General features: G+C 39.4%; 1 protein-coding gene across 2 annotated transcripts in view; it reads left to right on the top strand.

Moving 5' to 3' along the window:
- The first annotated feature begins 3,530 nt into the window (after positions 1–3,530).
- The window catches only part of C31H12orf50 (chromosome 31 C12orf50 homolog), a 28,951-nt gene continuing 6,691 nt past the window's right edge, over positions 3,531–25,790 (top strand). Inside the window, exons 1-9 of one of the 2 annotated variants that reach the window (XM_051173013.1) lie at positions 3,531–3,542; positions 3,853–3,973; positions 12,656–12,814; positions 13,716–13,793; positions 13,874–13,987; positions 16,043–16,153; positions 23,217–23,321; positions 23,368–23,371; positions 24,898–25,010. In XM_051173013.1, coding sequence (XP_051028970.1) covers positions 3,531–3,542; positions 3,853–3,973; positions 12,656–12,814; positions 13,716–13,793; positions 13,874–13,987; positions 16,043–16,153; positions 23,217–23,321; positions 23,368–23,371; positions 24,898–25,010 — 817 coding nt within the window. The remainder of the gene's footprint in view (positions 3,543–3,852; positions 3,974–12,655; positions 12,815–13,715; positions 13,794–13,873; positions 13,988–16,042; positions 16,154–23,216; positions 23,322–23,367; positions 23,372–24,897; positions 25,011–25,790) is intronic. The other variant, XM_051173014.1, reaches the window with a different exon arrangement.

Raw genomic sequence — 25,790 nt, forward strand, 5'->3', positions numbered from 1 at the left:
AGGAAATGAGGTGAAAGTGAAAAGTAAAAAAATAAAATAAAATAACTTGATAGGAAAATGAAAGAAGCCAGAAGACAAAGGTGAAAGGTCCTGGGTGCTCTAAAGACTAACAGAAGGTATTTATCCATCTAATGTGCTACACGGTGAAAGGATGTTGTTGTTGCTTTGTTTTTTGTTGTTTTGTCTAATCCTTTTTTGATTTTGAGCTGAGTTTGCTATGTCTAATGGAATGTCGGCTATGCACCAGCTGTTAAGAGCTAAAAGCATTTTTCACAGCTCTTTCCCTGTGTGAAATCACTTAATTCAGCGATAGTAGTGTTTGATAACAATATTTGAAAGCAGTCTAGTGAAACTTCACCCTTAATCAGGGAATCCATCTGGAGGAGAAGGGATGGAGCCTGCCTGAAGATACTTCTTAGAGTTGCCTCTCTGCCTTGCCTGTTAAGACAGGGACTTTGCTGTTGCAGAGCTAAATCATGGCAATTTACCGTGTTTTCCTTAAAGTGGAAATCCATGTTTTGTCTTGATCAGTTGAGATTTCAATTAAAAGTTTGCCGTAATTTAAAAAACACGCTTTGATCCAGCGCGCTCAGTTCAGCTCCAGCCAGATTCTAGGTGCCCAATGATGACTACTCCTCATTCCCTATAGATTCTGGTTCTTATCGGAAAGATGCTAGGACGAAGAATTTTAAAACTGTTCACTGAGATGTCTCGCTCTGGGAAGCAGAGCACTTCACTTTTTTTTTTTTTTTTTTTTCTGACAAATTCTACAACGTTTCAAGCACTCTGGAACCCTTTGCTATCAGATGACACCAATTCTCCTTTTTTAATGGATGGAAGTGGAATAAAGCCACCGAATGAATAGGTACCCTACTTATTTTCATGTACATTTATTACTGTGAAATAATCTGCATATCATTTTTCTTGAATTAGTATATAGCACCAGGTACATAATTAAGAAATTGTATCTATTTTCTTGGAATATAGATAGCATATTTACCTTAGTTTCATTTCTAAACCACATATAGAAATAGCTATTTCATTGTGAAATACTTACCAAGTTTAATTTTGAAAACATGAATCTGTTTTTTCTTTGATCAGAACACTGAAAGATAAAATACAGTGTTACATTTATAAATAATGTTTTAGTATGCTTGATAGATATTGGCTAAGGCAAGTAATTCACTTAGGTGAAGTAACCTACAGTTGCACGTGAGGTCACTTATGATGAGCCAACAATGAGTTATGTAATAATGAGGAAAATTCTGGAAGTTTGAGTTTGTGTGACTACTAGTAACCACTTTCAACATTTCTGCAAAGCTAGAGAAGGTATCTTCTAATTTAAATTTATTTAAGAATTATCTATTGTGTAATGTACTGTCAACAGGAGGTCAGTTTTAAAGGAATAATACTGATAGCCTGAAAGACTGTGGAAAAGAACAAGTTTTCCCCCTTTTACACACTGATAGTTCTTATATTTGCGTTCCTGCAATTTGTACATATTTATAAAAAACAATCATTGGATTAGCAGCAAGAGATTGAAAAATGGCAGAAGTTGGGAATGACTGCTATTTCTTTGTTAATTCCACATGCATAAAGGTAAATATTGTACAACTTACAGTACACATGCTTAAGTTTTTTTGGTAGAGTGAAAGAAGAGACACAATAAAGAGATAGCTTTACTCTGATGCAAATGCCTATGTATTTTTGATATCCTGAACTTATGTGAGGAAAGCTTGGTTTATTTACAATTATAATATATATGTAATTATTTTTATATATGTCAGTTTCCTGCTAGTTTTTATATAACATTTTGGCATATATTATTTCTTCTTCAGACTTCTAGTTCCTAATTCTGTACACTATAAAATGATATTTATAAATATAGCATATTTGTTGAATGTGATTTCAGTCATACATAATAAAATAATAGACTTCAGGTTACTACCAATACTGTAGTATCTGTTTCTTTATTTGAAATTAATAAACATTGCATTTTTCTGCCAGAAGTCTGAATATAACAATTAATTAAATACCACATAAAGGGAAATAGTGTGTAACATAATCAAATCAATGGAAGTCATAAAGTTTGTAAAGTTAAGTGAGAAAAGTAAATTGTGATTAATGAATGTTAATAAAACCGAATAGATGTAGAAACTATCATTGCTCATGTCACAAATGGACCCCCCTCAAAAAAAAAAAAAAAAAAAAAAAAAAAGATGATCGGTCTGGTTAACCATCTTTCATCTCTGCTAAAATCCTGGAGTCAAACTCATTGGCCTTGCAAACTCAACCCACTTTTGTCATGTTACCTTTCAAAGAGAACTTGGATGACAGACTTTTTTAGAATAGCAGAATCTCGTCCCTGTGTATTCCCAATGATTGATAAATAATAATCTCTAAGGAGATTACATCAAATTTAGAAACCATTATGCCTTACTGATATCTCACAGGCTATTCCAATGTATTACAATGTCCTGTGAGAGTATTTTACTTTATTTTGAAATTGTGAAAACAGAGATGATGAGTGGCTGTTGACAAGTAACGAAGCCATGCTGTTAAACGCTAATTTGCCTGATTTCAAACTTACTGCTCATTATCCTGTGCTTTAAAAGTACAAACTACATCTTAGAAGGGACAGAAAGTGAAGCGTGAAGTAGAAAGAAGCCGTCAAAAAGGGAGGAATGCAAGGAAATGCTGGTATTGTTCACAGTTCCTCTGTATACAGTGGCTTACAATTTTTCCAGTTGTAGATACGTGCATAAAAGAATGTAGAATTCAAAATCCAGTAATAACAGACCATTGACATAATCCACATCTACTTTGGTTGGTATATAAAAATACCCCTTAGCATGGATATGCTGCGAGATGTGTTGATATCCAGAAAGTGGAACGTCAAGTGGGTGACACTGAAATCTGAACTAATTTTCACATCACACATACCATATATGTTTTATGCTCTTGATTTATGAAGACAAAACAGCTAATGTAGTGGTTGGTAGAAAGTATCTTCCCATGCAGAATGTGGCCAGCACTTCTTAGATACTTGTCAAGTTTTCTCCAGAAAGAAAAATCAACCCAACCCTCCCTGTTGTTTTATTGTAATCAAGGGGGTCTCTACTCTCATCACTTTGCTCTTAGTGAGTTCTATGGGATGACTGGATACAAAGGGCAGCATTTCAAGAGTAACCTGTGATGAGTAAACTTATGGTATGTTATGTTGTTTGATCATTATCTTTTTTTACCACTTGCTCACTAAAGAGAAACAGAGTTGCTATGATTTTGTCTTGATAGTTCTGTATTGATAGTGTATGTTTTCATGATATGAATTTTTATAGACTCTTTATCCTTTAAATGATTAAAACTTCATAATTAACCACTAACAATAATGTATTGTGTTTTGTGCACTGTGTGTTTCTTAGGGTTCCCAGTGCCGATTCCGACACTGTGAAGAAGCCCTTGGCAGTGACACTGTATGCTCATTATGGAGAGAGAGAAAATGTTTAGATCCACTTTGCAGATTTAGACACATGGAAATGCAGGTAAAATGACTATTTTCATTAAAAGACCCTTCCTTCCTCCATCCTTGAATTAAACTTTTACAACAAAACAGGGAACAAAGAGCCCTTCCTCCCCCCAAAATATTAAGTGTCTTTCACTTTGCTCAATCTAAACTTGTAGAAAAAAAAAAAAGGAAGACCATTTTAATCTTTTAAATAGCAAAACCTAGATGCTGCAAAATGTAGAAATCAGCAATTAAAGCTATTCTTGTCACATTGTGTTGTGTTCTAACAGGCTGCATTTATTTTGAGTACCTAAACATTGTATTTTCTTCCCCCCTCTTTTTCCCAGCAAAACTGCAGCATTTCATGCTTCTGGGAAACCCAACCTCTTGGTTGTGTGAAGATCAGTTGTATCTTTTACCACAGCAAACCCCGAAATATCAATGGATTATTTTTGCCACCAAGTAGCAGTGAGTATATCTGAAATAATTGAATATACAGTGCTATATATGTAGTCTGGTCTTGGAGTAGCAGCCTCGGTGGCACATTTGCACACAATGAGGTGAGAAATGCAGGACTCTTTCATGGGTGCAGAAAGCAAAGACATGCTGTGACTCAGTTTTGTCTGTTCTGCTGTGATACCAAAATGCTACTTTGTGGTGAGACTTCGAATAGATTCATCACAGAACACAGAAGACCTCATATTTAAAGGGACCTTGTTAGATAAATTAGTGTCTTCTTAGTTTTCCTGTAGCAACTTTATCCTGCTATGCTCACCATATTTCTCTGGTGGAATTGCCCTAGATATGAGATTATGCTATTAGTCCTTTGGGAGTTGAAGAATTAGTTTCATAGAACCTCAAGAAGTGGGTAGCTAAAACTTTTGCTCTTTTGTTACATGTTGGCTCTGTTTCTTAACAATTAAACTTATTATACAACACAACTATCTTACACAAGAGGGGAAAAAGGTTAAAGGGAAACAAGAGTGAACCTTCCAGTATCCATTCCATAGGACGGGTCCCTAGGTGTCTCTGGCCTGCACGCTGGTCTGGCCTGTTCGCTGATACTTTTCCCGATCCACGTGCGCTCTAGTTTGGTCTGAACCTGCTGCCCCTCTTGTCCTCTCTGCCTGTCTGTCTCTCATGTGCAAGGGCTGGTCTCCTCCTCCCACTGAGGGTCAGAAACACAATAATTCAGGTGAAGTCCCCAGGTCTGCTTCCTGAATTCCAGGCCCAGGATGGCTCCACCCAGTCTATCTCAAGGTTAATCTCAGGGAGTATCCATGGTGTGTCCAAGGTCAAGCCCGCCAAGACTGCTCTCACCCGTGACAAAGTTTATAATCCTTCCCACGGTTACATACTTTGGGAAATTTTTTGATCTCATAATACACATCACACATGCAATACTTTTATTATTGTTTCTCTTCCTCACTAGACTGGAAGCATCTGGAGACTGGGGAACACAATTAATTTCCTTACCATTACTTTGCAATGCCTAGACCTAAAAAAATAATAATAATGTGCAGTAGGTTGGGTGTTTATACACAAGCATAGGGCATGAGGAAATGAAAACTAAGCAGTAACTTGTTGAGATGAAAGTCTTGAAGCTATGCAATAGATTCCCACGGTCCTTATAAGTTTACAAGTAGCATGATTTTAATCCAGTGAAAAGCATTGCCAGTGGACTATTTTTATCTGGTATATTAAAGTCAGTGGTCTCACCAGCTCTTTTAAGATGAACAGGAAACAAAGACTAATTCACCTCAAGGTAGACCCAGATGGGGTGCCTATGTAAATGACAATTATTGGTCTTCTCACTGTTAAAATAAGCTCAAGCTAAGTGTTGGATGGATTGTTCTTGTATTTGGTAAATAGAACTGGCCTTTCTGGAAGGCCCAACTTTTCCAACAGGTGGTATAGCTTAGCCTCTCTTCAAAAGGGTCAAATCTACATCTTTACAAAGTCCAATCTGTTCCCCTAAACATTCTAGCTCATGGTGAGAGGATACTAAATGGATGTGTAGATGAATAATGCCCAGTTTTCTCAAACTTTCTTGGCTCTTTGGAAAACAGGAGAGAGGTCACCACACTCACTACACTCTCCAGCCTAGGCTCGCCCACAGACATCCATGTTTTATATTTTGAATAAAGCTAATTTCATTCTGGCTTTTATTTATTTATTTTTTTTATGTCAATCAACATAAGAGACTCTAAAGTGGAAGTGGCCTGCCCTTCATTCATTTTCACTCGTTCTTCTCCAGTTTCCCTTTGGCAACACAGTTCTGTCTTCTCAGAGTTGTCCTATCCTCTTCACACTTTTCTGTGAAAAGGTTTCCCTTGAAGACTAATTCTCTTGTAGGACTCTTCACTGCTGGCTGCCGCATCCCTGGTCTCTCTTCCAAATCTCAAGTACCATCAGCGCTAGTATGAGATGAGAGGTTTTCTTTGTTCTCGCTGCCAGTTTCAAACTGTTTCTGACACTTCTCTCTGATACTATGCAGCATGAATCTGGTGTTAATTATTTATATTATTTTGTTGCTTGGTGTTGCTTTTGTCCGTGTTCATCTACGTCCTTTCATCTTGCTTTCAGCAATGTAAAACTACTAGCTCATTGCCACCATATTAGTACCACTTTATTGATTCCTGGTAATTTATATGAAAATACATACTCTATCATTACGCTAGCCTTTCTATGCCTTTAACTCCTCATTCATTTAGCACTGTAACATTTTCTCATGAGTCTCCCTGGCAACCAATGCTTCTCACATACTTCCCAATCTGCTACCATTCACTACACTAACTGCAGTAAATATTCTTTCAGCCATAACACTGGTACATGATTCCCCCACCTCTTTTGTGCCTGCATTCATTAAACTTCATGGGGATAAAGAGAACAAATGACCATGGTTGATTCAGTTTACCTCAAATAAAGTCATACTGCTGACTTCATGGTCTATAATAGCCCCCAGGTACAGCTCTCATCTTCTAGAATATGACATTGTATTGTCTTCTATCTCATCCATCTTCCAAAATCTCCTCCTCCCAGATGATGGCCTTAATACCTTACTGAAGAATTTAAAGAATGAGTAGAGTTAGGTGGCTATCTCATGAGTAGCCACTGCATGTTGCTTTCTTTTCATTGCAGTGACTCCACGTATTTTATAAATTCTTCCTGGAAATATAATACTCCGTTTGCCTCCTTCCTTCCTTTCTTCCTTCCTTCTTTTCTCTCTCTCTCTCTCTCTCTCTCTCTCTCTCTCTCTCTCTCTCTCTCTCTCTTTCTCTCTCCTGATAATCAGGCTTCCTCAACTTTTCTACTCACTGTATGCAGATTAATAAATACATGAGTCAAATCTAAATCCATAGGTAACCTGAGCCATTAGAAGAAGTAGACACATTGACAGCTCTCCCCCCTTCGTATAGTCTTTTAGCAGTTTGCATCCCTCAACATTATCTTCATTCTGTGCCCACTGTGACTTGCCCTTGCTGGTTACTCCTCCTGGGTAGTAAGTACCCAAGAACTAGGTCATTGGCTCTCCTTTTTCTGTCTCCTGTCTTATGATAACATCTAGTCTTACTTTTATATTTTAACGTTTATCATCACATGTTAATTATACACAATGGGTTTGTATATATAGTCGTGTGTGTATGTAATGGATCCTGATCCTAGTCACCCTTCTTTCCTATCTGGTCCCTCTAACCACTTTTATCCCCCTTTCTTTCCCCAACTAGTAATCCTTTTCTAGTTAATCAATTTATTTGTGTGCATGTCTTTGTGATTGTATATATATATGTGTGTGTGTTAGAGTGCACCAACCTGTGTACAAGTACAGGCCAGAAGAGCACATTAGATCCCACAGAGCTAGAGTTACAGGCCATCAGAGGACTCCTGTTTGTTGCATGGGTGCTAGGATCTGACTCCAGTCCTCATGGCTGAACAGGACATGGTCTTAACCACTGAGCTATCTCTCCAGCTTCAAGCTTATAGTTTCAATGATTCATGCATAATTAACTCTGAAGCTTGTATAACCCCTCCAGATCTCAACTTCTCCCTCCCCACCCACCATTAGATGTCTAACATCAACTTCTTTATATCTTGACTTCTATGACTAACAAACATTTCACACTTAACACATTTAAGACTAGCATTGTGATTTCATCCATACTTTCTCAGACCTGCTCCATCCATACCTGTTTCAGACTCATCTTGATGGCAAGCCCATTCTTGCAGTTGCTTAGGTCATCTGAATCACCCCTAAAATGTCTGTCACATCCCACATGTGATCCATAGAGAAACATAATTCTCCCATCCAGATACACGAGAGTCAGACTTCCTCATCACCTGTGCATGGATCTCCACATGGATCAAGCCACCATTATTACCTCATAACTGTCTTGTTGCAGCAGCTTCCAATCTCACTGCTGGATCTCTTCGTGTCTACTCAAAGCACAGTGCCTACAGACTTATGATCAAGCAGGTTTTACTCCTCGACTCAGAATCATCCAGTGTCCTTTCATCTTATTCAGAGAGGTCAGAGTCCTAACAAGAGCTCAAATTCAGTTATTTGATCATGTACTCTGTTAGCTCCCCACACTCAGGTACCTCTCAGTCTGCCCCAACTGTATAAACATACAGTTGCCTTTCCTTAGAGCTTCGTAGTGGACCCCTGTTTTCAGGGCTTTGCACAAAGAGCCTTTTCCTCAACATCTTTATGACAAATATTCTATTTCTTTAAAGCTTTGCTCAAATATTGCCTTTAATGAGGCCTATGTTTCGTACCATACTTGAAATGTATCTTGCTGTCCCACCTCCTCTGTATGTATATGCTTCCGGTCTTTCTTGTACTCCTTTATTTATGGTTTGCTATACCCCATTACTTTCCCAGATGCATATAACTTGGTTGCTATGTACTTTGTTGATTGTCCAATGCTTCCTTGTAAATAAAAGCTCCATGAGACCAAGAATCTTTAGTTTGTTCACTTACCAATGCCACACACTTAACAATGATGGGTAGTGTTACCTCTTAATAAGCATACCCTGGAAACTCTTGGATACTAGTTAATCATGTTAAGCTGGATAGTCCTTCATGTTAAGTTTTTCTTTGCTCAGACACAGTTCTATGCTCTAGAAAGTGGGTTCAATTTTTAGCTAGTTGATAAACTCTTGCTCTAGTCTGTTTTGTTTTGGTGTTTACAAAGTACCAGAGGATGTCTAGTATATCAAGAAGAGAGGTTGATCTGGCATGTGATTCTAGTGGATGGAAGATCTAGACAACATGGTACCGATGTCCTGTGAAAGTCTCCCAGTTACAGCACAATATAGCAGAGAATTAGAAGGAAATGGCCTAAGGGGGAGTTGCCAGCCTTACATGAAAACAGTCCACACATGAGAACTCCATGAATCTCAGAAGACCTGACCCCTGTCTGAGAGACAACATTAATCCATTCATTAGAGTAGCAGCCTCGTGACCTTATTCCCTCCCATTGGCCTCACATCTTAAAAGTTCCAGCACCTCATGCCACCACACTGGGGTACAACACTTCAGTATATTAGCCTTTGTGCCCCAAACATACCAACTATCAAAGGCTTTTTTTAAAAAATATGTACTGAACTACCATATTAACTATTCATTTTGGAAATACTGAATACTATAGAAGGTATAAGTTGATCTCTGATAGACTTGATAATTCCTATAATATTTGTAGGAACATCTGTCTACCAAGTGCTATATCAATCAAAAGAAGAATCTTAAATCTTTTTATCTTAGACCATTAAATTATCATGTAGTAGTACATTTATGGAAAAAAGCCTACTTTCCTGTTTTTCATTAAGTACAAGTTAAGTATAAATTAACTATTTATAAATTCAAGGTAGAAATATTATAAATTGTGAACAGACACAGCTAAGAAAGTATAAGTTAATATAATACATTATGTAATCTATATGCAATGATGTCTGTTGGGCCAAGATAAGATAAAACTTAGATCTTTAAGAAGGCAACAAGTGAAAGTTGGGGGTTTTCATTTGCTGAATTGATACATACCAGACGGCACATGTAAAGTAGGTGAGCTAGAATCACAGAATGGTATTTAAACCATCTTCTATAGGTGCAATTTCCCACTAGCTGATTTGCCATCATAGATCATATCTATTCTCTAAGTGAATTTATTAATTATGAATTGTGTGTAGTTTTCGTTGTGGGGGTGTTGGGTTTATATCAAACTGCCTGTTAAGCAGGGCATGGAAGCACATACACACAGTGCTTGAAATTTAACACTCAATCCTCAAATGCTAGTCTGAGCCAACTGCGGCCCACCCCTGGCTTTAGGAAAAGCAACCCTATTTGATTTGATTTAAAGGAAATCTGGAAATTTGGGGCTTATGTAATGGAAGGGATTAAAGACAGAGCTGATCTCAGATGCAGGTTTTCCTTTGCCAATATTTGGCTTGGAACTGTCTTTCCATAAGCTACTGTTGCTCCGGAAGCACCAGACATAAATATTGGAGGTAGAGTTAAGCAAAGATAGAGACCACTGGCTACAGAATAGAGTGGGTTACAATCTCAGTCTGCCACATGTGTCTACATAACCCTGGCACAGTTATTTCATCTGTATGACACAGCAATGGCCTCTGTGCTGTGGAGTTGTTCCCAAAATGTATCAGCTTCATACCTATTACTCAATATTTCCACCATCATCACTACCATTGTAATTTAGCCATGTAACAGGAAGAGGCTGTTGGAAGTAAACTCTAGAAGAAAAGCCTGCATTTCTGTGCGTGCAATATTAAAGAAAATTCTAGAGAAGACTCAGAAGAAATGAAGAACCACAGAAGGAGGCAATTTTAGAACCCACATAAGTGATTAGCATCACAAAGCTGAAAGAGGCATATGTGGTTAAGGACAGTGTGGTGTGGTCTGAGATACAAGCGAGGAGCATTACAGAGACCTCATTAAGACTGTGGAAGGCAGAACTTCAGATGGTAAACTAGGATATTCTGCAGAAAGAACAACTAAGTAAAGTGTCTGTTACTTTCCCATTTCGCTTGACTATTTATTGTTAAAAATATGAGAAGGGAAACCATTTAAAAATGGAATTTAAAACAAAAGGAAAATCAGAACGTGTATGCATGCAAAGTTTTCATTCTGGAAGAATTATAAAAGTGTAACCAAGAGATTGATTGTGATTAAGTCATTTATTGTTTGACTGAAGTTCAGAAATGGGAGAAGTGAGCATGTTCACAATTGCTGTTAATTTCGAACACATTGTCTCATGCATTGAAAGTCAGCTTGTTCTAGCATGGCCTCTGCCAATTTTAAAGTTAGATGACTAGCAAACTTAATTCCATTCATCCTATAGGTGTTGGATCCTTTGTCCTCTTGGACATATATACAATCCTATTGTAAGAGCTGCCTTGTAGTATTATTCTTTGTAATTGTTAAAAATGTATTAGGCTTGGGATATAGTTCAGCTGGTAGAATGCTTGCTATCCCAACCCCCGCCCCATATACCTATAATCCTAGCACATAAGAGGAGATAGAAGAAAGATGAGAAGTTATGGTCCTCCTCAGCTGTATAGTGAGCTTGAGACCTAAATGTATTCCTTAAGACAAAACAATGTGATATTAGTAAAATAATTCTCATCTCACAGATCTATTTTGTAATTAAAAGCAACACTTCTGATCAATTTGCACTCAACTTTTTGATTTGCATTGGGGTTACATCCCAACCAACCAACCAACCTTTCATAAGCTGAAAATGCATTTAATACATCCAAGCTACCAGAGCATTCTAGTTTAGCAATGCAGTATATAGAGTTCTTTACTTCTTCATTACATTGCTGGTTTGTGTCTGTCCTCATAGCCACTGCCCAGTATCCGACGGATTATCTAGAGAATATTGTCGTCTTGAGAAAATATTGAAATCCAGAGCTCGAAGTACAGTTTCTGCTCAATGCCTGTCACTTCACAGTATTTTACATTTGATCCACCCTAAGTCAGGGACCAACGGCATGGTGACATGCAAATGACATATCTTTCTGAGTTACAGAGAAAAATGTTGACATTTACTAAATTGTAAATATACCAATTGAATTAATATAAGGGAAACATTTGAATATTCAATTAATTGTGAAGATAATGGTTTAAGGGGATGGGGATACATCACAGTTGGTTGCCTAGTATACACAAATGCCTGGGCTTAGGTCCCAGCCTCACACAAACAATGTGTAGTGGCACCCAACTGTCACCCTAGTTTACACGGAAGTACAAGCTGAACAATTGAAGCCAGCCTAGCTACACATGACTGTGAATTTGAGAACAAGACAGGATACAAGAGACCCTGTTTCTTTTTTCTTTCCTATCTTCTTTTATAAAGGACATTTTTTAAAATTGTATTTGTTTATTTTAAGTGTATGAGTTCCTATCTGAAAGTACGTGCCTGGTGCCTTTAGAGGATGGAAGTGGGTGTTGGCTCTTTTAGGACTGGTGTTACAGACAGTAACTACCATGAGGGTTCTAGGAATTGATCCCAGGTTGTCTGCAAGAGAACTTGGTGCTCTTAACCACTGCACCATCTCCAGCCCCTTCTTTGTTTTGTTTTTAAGATTTTTATTTCTTTTAAATATAATATTTTTGTTAATTCTTTAAGAGCTTAATAAAATGTTTTTTGATTACATTCATCACCCACTACTACTAACACCTCTCAGATCCACCCCACACCTTTCCACTCAGTGTTTGTTTTACAATAACCCACCAAGGCCAATTTCTACTGTCCATATATTTTTGGGTGTGTAGCCATCCACCGGAAGGGGTCCAACCTACCAAGGCCCACACCCATAAAGAAAAGTAATTTTCCTTCTCCAGAAATGTTTAACTGTTAGTAGTGTTTTAGTTAGGGAAGGGGCCTTGGGAACTCCTACCCCGTCCACATTAGAATTGTGACTGGCTTGATTTTGGACATGTCTTATTCAGGAAGCTGCAGCCACTGTGAGTTCATGAGCATAGAAGTACTTCAGAAGACATGATATCACTTCTTTAAAAAAACAAAACAAAACAAAGGAAGAAAAGAAAAATAACAACAAAAAGAATGGGTGGTCACTGAAAGCATTTGTAAGAATGGTTGACTAGATGAAAGCATTGTGTTTTCTCTGTAGATACCACCTTACAGAAAGAAAGTCAGGAAGGAAGCCCACCCCCAACCCAGAGTCAGGAGCCTCTGAAACCCATGGAGAACATATCACGGCCTATTCATCATCCATTAGTTTTAAAAACCAACTTTGAAGAAGAAGAGGAGGAAGGAGAGGAACAAAATGGTCAGTACCTATTTTCACGGATCGAAGTATACATGTAATATCCCACGGGATTTCGTACACATCCCTCAAGTCCTAGAGGCTTAAGATGCAATATATAGACAAGATTTTATTGAGAGGCCTATGGATTGGAACAGAGGTTCTATTGGATGATGGCTGGGAGACATGTCTTACGTATAAATATGTACATGTACTTACAGAGGTACAGATAGCCTCATAAGAGGCCATTGCTGTGTACCGGTGTCTCTTGTGTACTGGACTGATATACACATACCTATTTCTTGTAACATTTACTCCCCCCCCCCCGCGTTTTAAGGATCCAGAGTGTATCTTGTAGTGCTGACATCTACATCACCCCTGATATTCCTTAGAGAAGTATGGACAAGATTAGGACCCATGTGTTCTGCATCATGGTTCTCCCTTTGCCTTCCATATCATCACAGCACAGTGGAGCCAGTCAGACAAACTTCAGATCAACACCTGGAAAAAAATTAATTTGCTTTGTCCCTGCCCTGGAATGCATCTTTCTGTGGGTACCAACTGCCGCCATAACTTCCGTGCCTAGGCATGCATAGAACTCTTTGCTGATCTTTTTGCCGGGCATGTTTTCTTCTACTCTCTCATGCCCAGATGCCCTCCCACACAGCATCTCAGTGAGTGTGTGATTTCAGCTTCTCATGGCAGCACACAGAGCATACAACATATAGCTTCTCTCCAATGAGTCTTCCAAATACTAAAAATGGAAGCATTTTGAAATACAAGTTTGTACTTTTTAAGAACTTCAAACATTAGATGAAGAACAACGCATCCACGAAAACAATATTTGGGATTTTTCTTTCTGATTTACAAATTTTCAGATTATTTGGATTTGGGACAATTTAATTTTCAAAAATATATCCTATAGATGCTTCTAGTTTATGGACAAAGACCCCTGAAGAAATTGAAGAGAAAAGAGCAATAAGGGAGATGTGTTATAAATCTGGTAAGAAATTCAACATTTGTGGGATTTCCAATGGTTGATAGGACCCACATGCTAACCATTGTTTTCTCACGGGAGTTTAGGGGAATACTATAGATTCCATGCTGCACCAGACGTCTCATCATCAAAAAGCATAGCTCCTACCACGGAAAAAGAGTTAGAAAAGCCTTTGGAAAATGGCAGTGAATTACAAGAAGGTAAGAAACGAGACGGTAATATTCAGTGACGTGTAGGAGACGCTTAGTGAGTAGGTGCTGAATTATTCAGTGCAGTGTACACTAGAGCAGGATTAAATGCTAAATAATACATCCAGCTTGAGAGTGAGAAAGAAGCTTTTTACTGAATGACCCAAATTTCTTATGAAAAGATGCTATTAATGTAATGATGTTTCCCCCAGAGGAGCTACTGAATGAACAGACTTTGCCGATACAGGTAACTCTCCCATCCCATACAGGAAATCTGTAAATAATTTACCTTTCTGTCTCAGCAGTAAATCTTTCTTTGTAATAGACCTCGATTTTTTTTATGTTGAATGCAAAGGATTACCCAGGTCAGGGTGGGAAAGGTGGGATAGCAAAATGATGTCAGTGGCAAAACACCAGCCTGTCTGTTGAATGAATGCCTTTTGTGTACCAGGCAATTTTAAGGCCATTTGGATGGACAAGTCCCAAATACTTTCCTTCATGACGCATTTCCTTTAAGCAGGTCTGAGTGCTTCTGGTCAGAATCTTATCCTTGAAGGACAGACAAAGAGCGTTTGTCTTGTGTATAGAAAAGCAGGAGCTTGCAGAAGAGTACGTGGGAGCCATGACTTTGTATAGGTTTCCTGTCTTTAGAGTGAGCTTAAGTGTACATAGTCTATCAGTAGAAAAGAGTTGAATTGTTCCCTGCTCCTCTGGAGGACAGGAAGGAGGGAGGGCACACAGAGAGAAGAGCTAGCAGAGACAAGGGAGAACAGAGAAAAGAGATGAGAAAAGCTAAGGATTATCAAAGGAATACAGAACGGAGTGCCTATCCCTCCCTCCCTCTGTATATGGTGGACTATTTAAGTGGCTGGCAGAAGGTGGCAGCAATAGACCATCGGAAGGGGAAGCAGACCAGCGCCTGTACTAACCAGACTGAGAAACCTTAGAGCAAACAAACAAAAACAAGAGACAAAGCTACCCATCAAAGTTAAAAATGGAAGATTATAAAGCAAATAATCTGTATCCATCTGCACATATGTAAATATTGCCTTATATTGCTTTCAAAAGTTAATTCCTGTACTCCCTGTTCATTTAGAGCAGTGATTCTCAGCCTTTGTAATGCTGTGACCCTTCAGTACCATAAAATTATTGTCATTGCTACATCATAACTGTAATTTTGCTACTGTTAGTAATTGTAATATAAATATCTGTTTCCTGGTGGTCTTTGGCAAACCTTGTGAAAGGGTCATTCAACCCCAAAGGAGTCATGACAAGAGGTTGAGAATCCCGGACTTAGATTGACAGCAAATGTTAATATTTTACTACATCTTGGTTTTAACTTACTATTAGAGTGATTTATGAACACTACTGTTAATAGTTTCTGAACTGCTGCAAGTAAGCAGAAGAAATGATGGTCTTTGCTCTATGAAACTATAGCAAAAATATCAAAGTCAGGATATTTCCTGTGATACATTGTTATTGCTTATGAGTCCTCTTCACAAATTTCATGAGCTATGCTACTGATTTTCACAACATGAACTTATTCTCTCCTGGTAAACTATCCTATTCATAAGTTCACACTGCTGTAGGCTGCCATGTCTTTTTTCATTTGAAAGTCAATAGCTTACTGTCAAAATAGTTTGTCTGGATATGCACAATGAAAACCATGATAATAATTTAATTATCAAGTATCATTAGAATTTTGTAGGCAATAATAACTAATACTGTTTGCTAAATTAATCATGAGGAGATAGATACAAAAGAAACATTGCAAATTCATTACAACAAAACACCAAGCAAACTAAACATATTAGGCACATACAATAGTGTAACATTGTTTAAAACTCAAATTGCCATTTAGTTACCAATCCAAATAGAAGAATGAACTTTTTGTCATTTACGTAATTAGCTTAACACCAATATGCTTATGTGTTGTTTACTAGATCATTTTGCAAATAGCGTCTATATTAATGTTTAAGTCACTTAACTGTCACTATGAATTTTATCACAATTTTATTTATAGTATTATGGTTGCTGGAGTGACTTTTCATTTCTTTTCATTTCTAGGAGATGGTCTTGCAGTTCCAACAAAGTTCAGCCTATTTGAAAGGCCAAGAGAGGCAAAAACATCACTGGATAGGAAACCAAGGACTGACATTGCCGCTTTTGAAAACGGAGGTGAGCTAGATGGTTCCAAATGTGCTACCCCCAGAGCTAAACTTTTGTCCTTAACTCTTTTCTATTTCCTGTTTGATGCAAGCTTTGTAGATACATTATAAAATAAGATGCCCAGAATGGCTGGGGTCTCTACCCAATGCCTTAAGGAAATTTACATCCCATGTACAGGATGTCTCAGGTTCTGCATTGTAATGAAAAAACTTGGCATGGATGTGTGCCTGCTGTAAGGCTCCAGGCTATAACTAAAACTAATTCATATATCAAGCATTGCAATAGGATACTAACACAGAGGCGAGTGCAGGAGAGGTGACCAATATGTACTTGGAGAAAGTTGAGGCAGTAATATTCAAGAATATGTATCATTTACACTATGACACACATTCTAGTTGCTTATCATAGCATAAATATTTTAAGACTATTGTACATTAGCACATGGGAAAACTAGAAATGCTAAGCTCTTGAGGAGAAGTGGACACCTTTTTCTGATATGGGGGGAAAAAAGACTGACAGGAAGAGTGCATGTGAAGGAAAAAAGGAAGCTGACAAAAGAAAAGCATTTAGCATCACGGCTGTAGCACGTTGGTCTCTTCATCTTCACCTGTTTTCAGCCATTTCCTTCTGTCTACCTTCCCTCCTTGTGCTAATTTGGTCCTTTTTCCTTCTTGTTCGCTACATATGCTGTAGACCCAATGTCATCACTGGTTTCCTGGAAGCAACATGTTCCAGCTCTAATGAAAGCAAGAGCACAAAGCTGGCATGCACTTTCTCTGACCAGCTCTCAAAGTTTCCATTTTGGCAAAATATTACTAAACTCTATGCCCCCCCTTTTTTTGGGGTGGGAAAAGATTATGTTCAGTCATTGATAATCTAACCCTTCATGTGAAACGTTATCTTCCTTCATGTGTATTTGCTGTTCAGCTGTGACTTAGGAATGTGAGAATGTTATGGCACTTTCATTGTATGTCTAATAATGAGCAACAGGATTGTTTAGCATCAATACTAGAGGATGTTACCTCTCTCCTTTCTCTGGGAGACTGGGTTCCTGACATAGTGAGTCTTGCTTATTCTCCAAGTATCAGAACATTCTTTTGTTCAATTAGAAACATCCCCTGGGTGTCCTGCAAATGAGAGTAGCACCTATTAAACTGATAATGTAATTTTCTAATAGTTGATAGAACATCTTGAGAGAAAGATGGTACATTTTATAATTATAGCTGGTGAGTCCATATTCAATTTAAACCTGTCAAGCATTGTTTTTTAATTTTTTGTGTGTTTTACCATTTTTATCAGGTTCTTGATCTTTGAATTTAATGAAGCATTATACTCTGAGGTGTATACTTTGGGAAAACGCCACGTGCATACCCATCTCTGTATCCACAGTTTCATAAACTTATTGGCCAACTTGGTGTCCTCTTTTGTCAAGTAGTTATGCTACATCTCAATACTGCTTAAAATTAGCTTTTTATCATTAGTCACTAAGGGAGAGTTCTTTCTAGCTAAGGCAATAGTCCCCTTTCATTGGTAACCAATACTCTGATATCTTCCAGCAGTTTAGTTTTGCATTTTAAATTGCTTTTTTAAGTGGAAGTATACAGTTTGGGCTCCTTTAGTTTGGGTATGTTAGTTTAGTGTTTAAAATGACTTGTATGAAATATAGTCTCATTATCGATTGTTGCACTAGCCCTTGGACATTGTTGTGAATCTTCATATGTATAAGAAAATAGTGCATATGTGCATTCACATTGTCTTTAAAGCATATTTTATATATGCATGCATTACTTACTGAACATGCACACTGAGAGAGAGAGAGAAAGGAGAGAGAGAAAGAGAGAGGGGAGAGAGAGAGGAGTTTTGAGAGAGAGAGGGAGAGAGAGAGAGAGAGAGAGAGAGAGAGAGAGAGAGAGAGAGAGAGAGAGAGAGAGGATTCTATCATTTCCAGCAACAGTAAAGATGGCAAGAACTCTGAGTGAGCAAATATTAAACTGTTTACATTATTAGAGAGGACACAAAGTTCAGAGCAATACGTGACTCTGAGACCATGCTAGTAGGCCTTGCCTCTTTCCTTGCATTAGGGTGATGGCACAACGCTGTGTGTACTCCTGAAAGTCTCATCCTGTGGTTATCTCTGAGTGAAAACACAAATGAGAACACTGAGCCTATAACCCTGTTGGACCTCAGTGAGGAATGTGTGCAGCTGCGAATTCAAAATTCTTATGACTCTGTGTGGTGTTTGTGAAAAGCACCAGAAACAACAGACATCATTTCCAGCTTATGGGTATCCTGAACTCCCTTGTGCTGTTTTCTTTTAAACTTTTTATTGATTCTTTACAAAATTCACATCATGCGTCGCAATCCTATTCAACTTCTCATCCTTCCATATCCACCCTCCTCCACTGCAACCCCCTCAAACAGAACAAATATAGATATATAAAACCATGGAAGCTGCAGTATGTCACCATGTGTCCCACAGTATACTCTTTTGCCCAAACAGCTTTACTTGCAAATGTTCCAGGCCTCTGGCTTCTGCTACACTGTCAATACTGGATCCTCACTGAGACTCCTCTCAGATATCCTGTTGTTGCCCTGTGTCGTGGAGATTCTGCAGCTGTGGTTCTTAAAGGGCCACCCCCTTTATGTGTGCCACTAGTTCACAGATGGGGAAGAGGTTGAAGTGGGCCAGCTCAAAGCCTTGGATCTTGGCCTGGGTGGTCACTGAGTTGGTCAGCCCACTAGCTCTCCTGTGCTTACATCGCAAGGACCAGCTCTCCCATTTTGCCCATGTTAGGGCCAGGGCCAGCTCTCCCGGGGTCACAGCGTGCGGTCAACTCTTCAGCACCCAGGCCCCCAGGGCCAGCTCTATTGCACTGTATGCTTGTTCTGTAACTTGACCTTCTTACTCCTTACACAGGGTATCAATCACTCTTAAATGTAGCTCTTCTATTGGACAGCTCATTATGCCTCGTTGCCACTTATTTCGGGTTTTCCTGATTACGAATGACATTGAAGACATTTTTATGAACTTACTGGATGCCTTAACTATTCTTGGGTCAAGTTGCTCTGTTATGTCTCAATACCACTTAAAATTAGCTTTGTATTATCAGTTACTCTAGACACAACTGGATCCTTCTGGCCTGATGTCTTGCTTGCTAACATTTGCCCTTTTTGTATAAATTCTACCTTCTCTTTGACCTTTCAAAGGAATTCCTACCTAAATTTTGAATCATACTTTTTCTTTCTTTTTTTCCCCTATTTTGTTGTTTTACAATACTTAGAATTTGAGCCGGGCATGGTGGCGCACGCCTTTAATCCCAGCACGTGGGAGACAGAGGCAGGCGGATTGCTGTGAGTTCAAGGCCAGCCTGGTCTACAAAGTGAGTCCAGGATGGCCAAGGCTACACAGAGAAACCCTGTCTCGGAAACACAAAAAACAAAAAACAACAATACTTAGAACTTTCCCAGTGTCCTGTGGTTTTGATAAACTTCTGTGTTTCTTAGCCTAGCTTCTCAGTCTTAACTGGATGCTGGACAATGCAAGTAAAACATTACGTAATGTGTGTGGCTGAGGCTGTTGTCCCATAGAGAAGCTTCTCTGTGGACAGCAGGTGGAACTGAAGCAGCTCGCATTGACTCTGCGTGGAGTCGTTCTGACACCTGATTAAAAGGGACACACGCGACAGGTGTTGCCTTGTCTGTCCTTTCTTTCACATAACAGTGGTCATTCCAAAGGTGAGCCTGTCACTCCTACACAAGAATCTTTCTGGCTTTCAGCTGAGAGCTTACGTGGGCTAGTCATGAAGATCTCTCTGCCCCGGAGAGGCCTACACTCCACATCCTTTTTCCCAAGCACGGTGCTGCTGCTGAGATCTCTGAATGGTTGGTGCTCGAGACTCCTGTGGCCATTTTTTAATGATACCTTTTTATTGTTTGAGGGTTCCATACATGCATATAATGAGCCTTGATGACATTTATCCCCATTTTCTCCTTCCCATTTGCCTGGACCTCTTTTCCTCTCCCAGCTTCATGTGCCCTTTCTAAAACCTCACTGAATTAACCCAGCTTCCTTATACGTCACAGCTGTAGGACTGTCTTTTGGCTCATGGGTCTTTCTAGGATTACATCCCTGAAGAGAACTGACTCCCATTTTCTCAGTAGCTATCACTTTTGAATAGTTTCTCAAGTGTGTGTGTGTGTGTGTGTGTGTGTGTGTTTCAATAGATGGAGATTAATACAGAGAGGCACAAATGATTGACATGGAGCAAAACGAAGAGCTGGTAGAATGCACATCTCTGAGTGTCGCATCTCAGCTCCGAGTGTGGCATCTCAGCTCTGAGTGTGGCATCTGTATCACATGCCCTCAACCCAAGGCTCAGTGACCATCATGTAAAATTAGGTAGAAAGCCTGAGGCAGGCATAGGTAGTGGATGTCTGTACCAAAGCAGTATTTTCTGACATAACAGCAACACACACACACACACACACACACACACACACACACACACACACACACACACACAGCTCTGACTGCATACCCAAAGCCTGCACAAGATGAGGACAGCCAAAATCTCAGCATGGATGGATGAGGGGCTCATGAAGTAGAATTCTTTCTGAAATGTTTGTCATGGGTTTTACATAAACTTCATGAGGCCAGAAGAGGTGTAATTATGATAGATAAAGGAACAACAGAATGAGTGGCAGATGCAGAGGAGCACACACCCGAAGAATATGTGATTGCGTACTTACATGTACTTAATGACCGGGTGAATAGAAGCATGTTTACTAAATCTACCCACTCTTGAAGTGACCATGTTGGAAATGGGAGCCAACTCTAACTAGATAGAAAACAGGGACATAGTTTTATACATTTAGGTAAATGACATGTAAGTTTTTTTCCCTCAAATGGAGAAAAACTTTATATATCCTTTGTGAGAGGGGAATTTTTTTAAACTCATTATGTTTCACAAGTATTCAGTAATGTGATTTTACTGCCAAACTATAGTAAACATGTGCTAAATTCATAGTCAAAAATTGTAGTAGGACGAGGATTCTAGGGAGATAATAAAATTTGATAGGTAAAAGTTATGCTAGAGATGTATCTGGGGCTGGGCACCCCACGGCCAGTTGTTCTCAGACTGTTCTGACCCCTGTAGCCTTCTGTAACGGTCACTGTTTGCTAAAGAGAAGCTGCTTTGATGAGGGGTGAGAACCATACTCATTTGGGTGTAACAGTAGGCAGTTAGAATGCAGTTAGAACCCCAACCTTATACTGGATTAGAAAAGTGGAACAAACTGTTTCCATGCCTTCACCAATGACAGGTTAGTTGGCTAGGGTTTCAGTTTCAGGAAGGAATATCCTCCTGTGAGCAGGCCTTAAATCCAATGAGATGATTTCTCACCCAAGATGTAAGCGCCACTATCACACCCCTGAGGACATCCTGTGGTGTGATTGTTTCCCCCACAGACTATTCCATAACAATGTTTTTAATGCTTATTTTTGTCACAGTGGGGATTGAGATTGACCTAGAGCCTTGTGCATGGTAGGGAAAGGCTGTTCCTCTGATCTACATCCTCATTTGGATAGTATTTTCCAGGAAGGTTACTTAGGGGCCCAAGAGATGTATCAGTAGATAAATTGTTTGGCAAGGAAAAATGAAGATTTTCAGGACCACCACAAAGCCCTATCTGGTATCACATGTCTGTGATCTGTGTCTCTCGAGCGAGATGGGAGCTAGAGACAAAGGTAGCAGCAAAGAAGAAACAGTATGCCAATCATGATAGGAGGGAAAGAGCAACGCCTGAGGTTGTCCCTTGATTTTTACATGTACAGTGTAGCACAGGCATACACACACACACACACACACACACACACACACATGCACACATGTGCATATATGTGTGTGTGTGTGTGTGTGTGTGTGTATATATATATATACACACACACACACACACACACCACTCTCACACAGAGAGAGAAATGGTTATTGAGAACAGTTTATTTGCTTAATAGAATAAATTGTGTGGTGAAGGTACTATAAATTGTAAATGTAGTATTTGAAGCAACTCTAAATACTTATCTTGAAAAAAGAGAAATCTAAGGAAAACAAAACTGCTTTCATATATCTGAGGATTTCGTATTCAAGATAAGTTACGTTTAGTATGAATATGTTAAAGGAAAGCTAATTTTGTTGAATAATGTGAGTTTTCTCACACTTAACTATGCATAAGTTTACATGCTGGCCACTCAAATACATATAGCTAATATGCATGCATTAACATGTGTAGTAGAAACTTAAAGGTTAATATTGATACCCACGGCTATTAAACCCACTATCTTTTCAATAAAAGAACAGAGACACTTGTTAGATTTTTAATAGCCTTAAACCACTGGGGGGGGGGGGATGGGCGGAAATAAACCCCCTAAGCGACCTTGTTATCTTTCAGTTCCAACCTCCATGTCATTTGCTTTAATCATTGCTATCTTGGCTCCTTTTCATCCAAAATTTGCATAAATACTTGTACACATTTTCCATCTGAGCTGCTTCTGATGCCCAGAGCAAGCTCCTCCCAGCCACGTGGTTCTTGTTTACACTAAGTCATAGGCGCCTCTGCTTTCCTCTTCCTCATCTGTCTCCTCTCTTTCTCTCCTTCCACCTCTCCCTCCTGTGATCCTCTTGTCCTCCAAAGCCAAAGGACCTTAGCCCCGCCTACCTCTTTTGGCCCAACCCTGGTATATAGGCAACTTTATTGAGCCAATCAGGGTTGATTTCAGGAGGCAAGGTACACAGATGCCATTTGAATATATGAAGGGTTGCTAGTAGCACAGTAAGAATCTCGAGGAGGGGGGGTGGGAATTTAACACGTGAATAATACAATGTGGCTCCAGATCAGCCACCACAAACATGAGCGTCTTTGATAGAGTATGTTGAGATGTGGGGACAGCACAATCTGAGTTATGTTTAAGTGAAAGTGGATACCAGAGATATTGTGCAGATCCTTCCTGTATCAAAAGGTAGCCATAGGCCTCTTTTTCCCATTGCTGCCCCCTGAGTGTAAAATTCTGTTCTAGGAGGTGACTGCTATGCTCCACAGAGGATCATATTTCTTGGAGTGGATGAGACTGAAGCATTAGCTGAAGAGAGAGAGACCGCCTCAAAATGTTCAAATGCCAAGGGTAATTGAATCGTCTTACGACATTGACCTATCTGTGTTTTGGATAGATAAGTTAAGGATACATCCTAGTTGTTAGAAAAAACCAAATGTAATGTAGAAGGTAATGTGTTGAAAAGTACTGACTAGGACGCCGGAGCCTCAAGGCACTGGACTGGCTTTGTGCTTAATTGTTTTAAGCTTTTACAGTCTGTTTCCTAGTCTGAAAATCCACCCGTTGGGAGATGACAATTCCAAAAAGGAGTCTTCCAGCTATAACGTTATTGCCCTCCTGTATGGCAAAACCAGGACCTTTCAAGTTTTCTTTCAGCAACTTAAAGCAGAATGTCTGAATTTCCTTGGAAACACCATGAGCACTGTGTGCAGATTCCTTCTTACGAGGACACATTTATTATACTATAATTGCTAACAACAATCTGTGAGGACTCCAGAACTGTGGTTTTTCAATCCTCCTAAGGCTACAACCCTTTAATGCAACTCCTCATGTTGTGGTGGCCCCCAACCATAAAACTGCTCTCATTGCTACTTCATAACTGTAATCTTGCGACTGTTATGAATCACAATATAAACATGATATGCCGGGTATCTGATATGCAACCCCTGTGAAAGGGTCATTCTAGCCCCCAAGGGGGTCATGACCCACAGGTTGAGACCCATTGCTCTAGAGCTCTGTGCTGTTTTAACAATCTTCAGCTGGGAGTGTTCTGGTGCACAGAAGCATAGAAAAAGACATTTGTGGCAAATTATTTAGTGTAAAACTTATATGTAAACTTGTTTCATATTCAGAGCTAATTTTTTAAAATCCCTAATCCATCAATGAAATTCATAGAAATAAAAAAGTATCTGTATTAATTTGAAGGCCAGTAGCTAGCTCTGTATCAGTGCCTACATGTAATTATAATTACTAACGCTCTAAAATCAGCTTTTCAATGGCACTAGCCCCCACACCAAGTAGTAATTAGGCAAAGGTGGCTACAGGTTTACTGTGTGAAAGAGCACAGATTTAGGGCATTCTCATAATTGTGGAAAATTTATTGGATAGTCGCCTTGCCAAGCACAGAGCAAATGACCGTGGTACCATTGAAAGTGCCTTGAGCCCGGCATGGTGGTACACACTTCTAATCCCAGCAATAGCGGAAGCAGAGGCAGGCGGATCTCTGTGAATTCAAGTCTAGCCTAGTCTACAAAGTGAATCCAGGACAGTCATGCTACACAGAGAAACCCTGTCTCAAAAAACCAAAACAAAACAAAAAATTAGAAAAAACAAAACAAAAACAAAAACGTATCTTGAGAACTTAAATGGGCTCATTCCTTGCAAAATATGTAATTTACTTAAAGTTTTCAAAGAGATGTTAACATTTTGGCTCAGAACTCTTAGAATTGCATTGAAATAATAGCTGTAGTTTTAGATTTTGTTTTCTTTTTTAAGTTTTATTGGTACATGAGGGATGCTGTGGCAAGTAGAAAATGTACCAATGCCTTCTAGAAAATTGCCACACACATAGAGAAGGTGCACCCATTTGAAGTGTTTCTTTTACTAATATTGGCATCGTATTTTCTTAATTTGCTTTAGAGGACAGCAAGAACAGTCTTCACCAAAAGCAGCCCCCCACCACTAGCCTTGTGCCTGCAACACATGTACTAAATGCTACTGAGAACATCAGCAGCAAGTGCAGAGAGAAGCCCTCTTCAAGTAAGACAGCGGTCCTGTCGCTTTTAGACCTTGCATTTGTCTGCCTTATGATGGGTACACTTTTCTTATTTGAAAAGGAAGAAAGAAAAGGAAAAGGTATGAGTTGAAAAGTCTGCTTTTGCCGGGTGTGGTGGCTCACGCCTTTAATCCCAGCACCCAGGAGGCACAGACAGGCAGATCGTTGTGAGTTCGAGGCCAGCCTGGTCTACAAAGTGAGTCTAGGATAGCCAAGGCTACACAGAGAAACCCTGTCTCGAAACACACACACACACACACACACACACACACACACACACAGAAAGAAAGAAAAAGAAAAGTCTGCTTTTAAGTGCAGAGTGCAGATTGTGATACAGGTAATAGCAAATTATATCCACGAGTTTAAGGTGGACATTAAGGTAACAGTAAACTTCCTGTGCGGGAAGTCACCAGCACAGTGTGTTGGATTTTGCCCATTGTGGAACATAATTGGCAGCTGTGTAACTTTTGTGGACCACTTTTCTCTATTTGGCTTTTCCTTAGCCATGGTGCTTTGAGGTGGAACTTTGGGATCTGCTTGGTTCCTTCTCCCCTTCCCTGTCTTAGTTAGGGTTTCCATTGCTGCACAGAAACTCCACAACCAAGGCAACTTCTTATAAAAGTAAACCTTTGATTGGGGCTGGCTTACGGTTTCAGAGGTTTAGTCCGTTACCATCATGACGGGAAGCATGGCAGCGTGCAGGCAGGCAGAGTGTTGGGGAGCGAGGTAACAGCTCTGCACCCAGAGCCACAGGTAGCAGAAGG

Source organism: Acomys russatus, chromosome 31, assembly GCF_903995435.1.
Source record: "Acomys russatus chromosome 31, mAcoRus1.1, whole genome shotgun sequence".
NCBI classification, from domain to species: domain Eukaryota; kingdom Metazoa; phylum Chordata; class Mammalia; order Rodentia; family Muridae; genus Acomys; species Acomys russatus.